The sequence below is a fragment of the Sinocyclocheilus anshuiensis genome, unplaced genomic scaffold (genome assembly GCF_001515605.1).
Source record: "Sinocyclocheilus anshuiensis isolate Anshui unplaced genomic scaffold, SAMN03320099.WGS_v1.1 scaffold217, whole genome shotgun sequence".
Taxonomy (NCBI): Eukaryota; Metazoa; Chordata; class Actinopteri; order Cypriniformes; family Cyprinidae; genus Sinocyclocheilus; species Sinocyclocheilus anshuiensis.
Genome location: NW_015536538.1, coordinates 1,391,177 through 1,396,948, shown reverse-complemented (window position 1 = coordinate 1,396,948; position 5,772 = coordinate 1,391,177). Strand labels below are relative to the sequence as shown.

Here is a 5,772-nt window from a genome sequence, read left to right as displayed (position 1 = left end):
GCTTCATTCTACTACGTTAATAAATCATTAGCTCATCCATGAACATGATTTCTGCCCGAGTCCCGTCGGATTGCATCGGCTGTGGGGATGAAGACCACAACTCCCATGATTCCACACTCAGTCACCGCGTCATCAAACTACGCCTTTGATTCTTTGTTTGTTTTGAATACGTGCCCTCTAATGGCGAAAAATTACATATTGTGCCTTTAAGTGCTAAGTTATATTAATTAACATGCACTTACTATATATGGTTAGGATTAGGGTTTGGTGCTAAATATGCTTAATTTACTGGTATTACTATAATAAATACTTGTAGCGTGTAACAAGGACACTGTAAAATAAAGTGTTACCAAAGTAATGTGCATGCAATTTAAATGCACATGAACGTGTGATATTTCTGATATGCCATTCTCTTGTTTTCTTCTCCAGATTGTCTCTGGATTCACACCATCAGTCACATCTGAGTTGACCCCGTTGACCAGTCTGAGCAGGGTGAGTCTGACACATGTGTGACGTGTTACTGTGTGCGGAAGCTGCTATCGAGATCCTGCAATAAAATATTTTCTAAATAAATGTGCACAGTGGCAATCTTAATTTAAAACTTGTAAAATGAATTTAAAATACACTGCCTGGCTAAAAAAAGTCGCCATTTGGATTTAAAAAAGCAAATACTAAGGAGTCTAGCATTGGATCATTATTGCACTGATTAGAATGTTTCTGGCATGTTATACGTTTGGGAACAATTCTTTTAACCTTAGCTCATGCAGTGAGTAGCTTTTTGTTTCTCAAAAAACTATGTTGGAAGATGTCCATAGTCCAGGATGATGAAAAAAATTATCAAAGCAAATATTTATTTTCTTAAAAAATGATTTGCAATAACAATTTAAGAATGCAAATAGTCTGTTTTGATTTCATGTTGCCTGAAGTTCATGTCTTTATGTTCAGGCGATGAGAAAGTAGATATTACATGAAAAACCTTTCTAATTTTAGTTTGGAAATATAATGAAACCTAAAACCAAAATTCAAATAAAAATGAATGAACCCTAAATAGTAATATTAATAAAATTAAAAAAGACAAAAGCAAAAATAACAAAATTAGTAAAATGTAGCTAAAATTAAAATGATCAAAATCAGAATATTAATAAAAAAACCATAATGATATATTAAAAAAGCACTGCTCAAAACAATTTCTGCATGTACGATTTCTACATAAAATTAAACAAGATTTTTAAACTCTGCATCTATGAAATTATAAATAATGTCTATCAAGTTTGTTTTTGCTTTGTTCTTATTCAGTTTTATGATGTTGAATAAATATTTATTTTCTTTAAAGATAATTTGCAATAAGAATGCTTGTACAGTATGTTGCCCATGTCTTTATGTTCAGACGATGAGACGCCACCTAGTGCTCATCTCTGTGTACTGCATAATTATACACATGTACTGTAGATGACCGAGTATGACTGTCTCTTACTTAACGTGATTTTTCCAGGACAGCAGCAGTTCTGTTGGGTTGGTTGAGCGTCAACTCGATGACGTCAACCAGGAAATCTCCCAGCTGCAGAGGTCAGAGAGTTTATGCATGAAGAATTATACGCTACATATAACCATGCATCTGGCATTTCTCTGGTTACTTATTTTGCTCTCTTTGCTTTTTACTCATTTTGATTTTTTTTCCCTGATTTTTGGTGCATAGTGAGAAACGCATATTGGAGACAGAAATCAGGCAGAAAGAGGAAGCCCTGCGACAGAGGAACAGTGAAGTGCAGGTGAGGCTGGTCTGTGCTTTGTCCCACTTGCTACAGAGCCAAACAAAAACATGGAAATGAAACACTGCTTTGAGTTTATTATATTATGTGAGAAGAAAGAGAGCATGAAACATGAAATGTTGTTCACGCTGCTCTTTTCCACGCATTTAAAGAAAAAAAGGAGGCTCAAGACACTGTAAAAGTGTCTTAAAAGTCAAATTTACTTCATTGAAATGCTGATTGTGTGCAGGAGGTGCAGAGAGACCTGGAGCGTGAAAACGTGGGCCTTAAGGATTTGGAGCACCAGAAACGGGATGCTCAGGAGCGACTCGGTGAGATGGAGCAGCGGAGAGCCAAACTGGAGAGCACGCTGGACGAGACCAAGAACAAGTGGCAGGAGGAGAACGCTAAAGTGAGACGCGCTTGATTTGAGTTTGCACAGAAGACAGAAAAGATTTGAGCTGTATATAATAGTTGTCTGTTTGAAGCAATGACCATTTTTGTTTAAATTAATGAATAAATGTTTTTTTATTTTATTTCTTATGCATTTTTTTAAATGTAAATTTTATATTTGATGCATTTTAGTCATTTATAACCCTGGACCACAAAAGCAGTCATAAGTAGCACAGATTCCAGATTTTCAAATAGTTGTATCTCGGCCAGATATTGTCCTACCCTAAAGCTAATTTATCCAGCTTTCAGATGATTTATAAATCTCAATTTCATAAATGAAAAACCTTTCTAATTTTAGTTTGGAAATATAATGAAACCTAAAACCAAAATTCAAATAAAAATGAATGAACCCTAAATAGTAATATTAATAAAATTAAAAAAGACAAAAGCAAAAATAACAAAATTAGTAAAATGTAGCTAAAATTAAAATGATCAAAATCAGAATATTAATAAAAAAACCATAATGATATATTAAAAAAGCACTGCTCAAAACAATTTCTGCATGTACGATTTCTACATAAAATTAAACAAGATTTTTAAACTCTGCATCTATGAAATTATAAATAATGTCTATCAAGTTTGTTTTTGCTTTGTTCTTATTCAGTTTTATGATGTTGAATAAATATTTATTTTCTTTAAAGATAATTTGCAATAAGAATGCTTGTACAGTATGTTGCCCATGTCTTTATGTTCAGACGATGAGAACGCCACCTAGTGCTCATCTCTGTGTACTGCATAATTATACACATGTACTGTAGATGACCGAGTATGACTGTCTCTTACTTAACGTGATTTTTCCAGGACAGCAGCAGTTCTGTTGGGTTGGTTGAGCGTCAACTCGATGACGTCAACCAGGAAATCTCCCAGCTGCAGAGGTCAGAGAGTTTATGCATGAAGAATTATACGCTACATATAACCATGCATCTGGCATTTCTCTGGTTACTTATTTTGCTCTCTTTGCTTTTTACTCATTTTGATTTTTTTTCCCTGATTTTTGGTGCATAGTGAGAAACGCATATTGGAGACAGAAATCAGGCAGAAAGAGGAAGCCCTGCGACAGAGGAACAGTGAAGTGCAGGTGAGGCTGGTCTGTGCTTTGTCCCACTTGCTACAGAGCCAAACAAAAACATGGAAATGAAACACTGCTTTGAGTTTATTATATTATGTGAGAAGAAAGAGAGCATGAAACATGAAATGTTGTTCACGCTGCTCTTTTCCACGCATTTAAAGAAAAAAAGGAGGCTCAAGACACTGTAAAAGTGTCTTAAAAGTCAAATTTACTTCATTGAAATGCTGATTGTGTGCAGGAGGTGCAGAGAGACCTGGAGCGTGAAAACGTGGGCCTTAAGGATTTGGAGCACCAGAAACGGGATGCTCAGGAGCGACTCGGTGAGATGGAGCAGCGGAGAGCCAAACTGGAGAGCACGCTGGACGAGACCAAGAACAAGTGGCAGGAGGAGAACGCTAAAGTGAGACGCGCTTGATTTGAGTTTGCACAGAAGACAGAAAAGATTTGAGCTGTATATAATAGTTGTCTGTTTGAAGCAATGACCATTTTTGTTTAAATTAATGAATAAATGTTTTTTTATTTTATTTCTTATGCATTTTTTTAAATGTAAATTTTATATTTGATGCATTTTAGTCATTTATAACCCTGGACCACAAAAGCAGTCATAAGTAGCACAGGTATTTTTGTAGCAATAGCCAAAAATACATTGTATGGGTCAAAATTATCGATTTTTCTTTTATGCCAAAAATCATTAGGATGTTAAGTAAAGATCATGTTCCATGAAGATATTTTGTAAATTTCCTATCGTAAATATATTAAAACTTAATTTTTGATTAGTAATATGCATTGCTAAGAACTTAATTTGGACAACTTTAAAGGTGATTTTCTCAATATTTAGATTTTTTTGCACCCTCAGATTCCAGATTTTCAAATAGTTGTATCTCGGCCAAATATTGTCATACCCTAAAGCTAATTTATCCAGCTTTCAGATGATTTATACAATTTCATAAAATTGACACTTATGACTGGTTTTGTGGTACAGGGTCACATTTTATTAATTTCCATTCACCAGTGTTTTGTTTTTTTCAGTCTATAGGTTATCGTAGTATTTATTCATATTTTGAGTTAGCATTTATTTTCATATTTTTAGTTTTCAATTTTGTTATAGTAATTTTATGTGCTTTTTTGCCATTTTTATTCATTTTTGTTTTTTATGTATTTAGTTTATTATATTTAGTTAAAGTTGTAGTAATTTTAGTGCTTCAACTTAAGCTTCTTTTAGTTCAGTTAGTTGGCAAGGCGACATTTCTCAGTTTTACTTGAGTTTTTAAAGTTTTTCACTTTTTGAAATGCCTTTTTTCGCATATTTCTGTTTAGCTTTGATTTATTTCTATTTCAGTTTTAGTTTTAATCATTTTGGTATTTCAACTTTTATTTCAGTATTTGCCAAGGCAAAATTTAATCTAAACTTGTTTCACCTCCTGCTGAAATGATGGGCAATTTTGGACAAAATTGAAAATTTTTCAAAATATAACTAAATATGAACTAAATTTGTCAAATCACAAACAGTCACTAAAGTAACACTGTTTCCATTATACAGGCCTCCCAGTGTTGAAAACCTGGAACAATTACATTGCCATTTCTAGGCTTTGAAAAAAACATGGACGTTTAATAATGGAAACTATAATATATTTAATTGGCTTAAAATCTGTCTTTGTAAATGTGCTCTGGAAAGTGATTTTTCCTTATAATGACGGGAACAGTTGTGCTAGTGAGTTTGGAAACCCTGCCTATCAGTGTATTTACTGTAAACATGTTTCCCGTTTGTTTTTACAAATGCATTTGAAGTCATTTATTAGCTGCCTTAGTAGAAACAAAGGGTAAATACTGACAATCTATAACAGTTTAGATTACAGTAATGTAAATCTCCAATGCAAGTTGTATTGGAATAATGCTTAAACTATGAAGGAAATATGGTTTGAATGACTTTATGCTGAAAATCAAGTGTCTAAACCAAGCATGTTGGTTCTCGTATGTTAGTGACTGAATCATTCACAGCGTTTGATTGTGTGCGTGTAGATCACATCGCTGCAGACACAGATCCTGTCTCAGGAGTCAGACGTACAGATGCAGGAGAAGGCGATGAGCAGAACGAAGACGGACCTGTACTGTCTGGAACAAGAGGAGCAGCTTTTGGAGGAGAGTCTGCGTGCTGGGAAAGCCAAGCTGGACAGCATCCTCAAACTGCTGAAGACATCGCAGGACGAGATGGACCAGGTCACACACACCAACACCTATCCCACACACATCGATCACGCTGTTTTTACTAGGTGCCCTTCAGGTCATTCAAGATTTACACATGGTTATTTACTGAAAGGCAGAGAACCATCATTATGCATTTTTTGTCAAACTCCTGTGACTGTTAAACATATTTTATGGGCCGTTTAGTTACTTGTGATAAAATAAACATTAGCTGAATTAAATAATAAAATAATATAAGATTTATAATTTATTGTTTGTGTGTGTGTGTGTGTGTGTGTGTGTGTGTGTATATATATATAT

The 5,772-nt window shown here is 34.3% G+C and overlaps 1 protein-coding gene across 1 annotated transcript in view; it reads left to right on the top strand.

Moving 5' to 3' along the window:
• Window positions 1-5,772, top strand: part of LOC107696226 (epidermal growth factor receptor substrate 15-like 1) — a 46,805-nt gene that overhangs the window by 8,340 nt on the left and 32,693 nt on the right. The window contains exons 12-16 of the mRNA XM_016496489.1: window positions 430-492; window positions 1,493-1,566; window positions 1,697-1,769; window positions 1,999-2,160; window positions 5,290-5,487. Of these exons, the coding sequence (XP_016351975.1) occupies window positions 430-492; window positions 1,493-1,566; window positions 1,697-1,769; window positions 1,999-2,160; window positions 5,290-5,487 (570 nt within the window). The remainder of the gene's footprint in view (window positions 1-429; window positions 493-1,492; window positions 1,567-1,696; window positions 1,770-1,998; window positions 2,161-5,289; window positions 5,488-5,772) is intronic.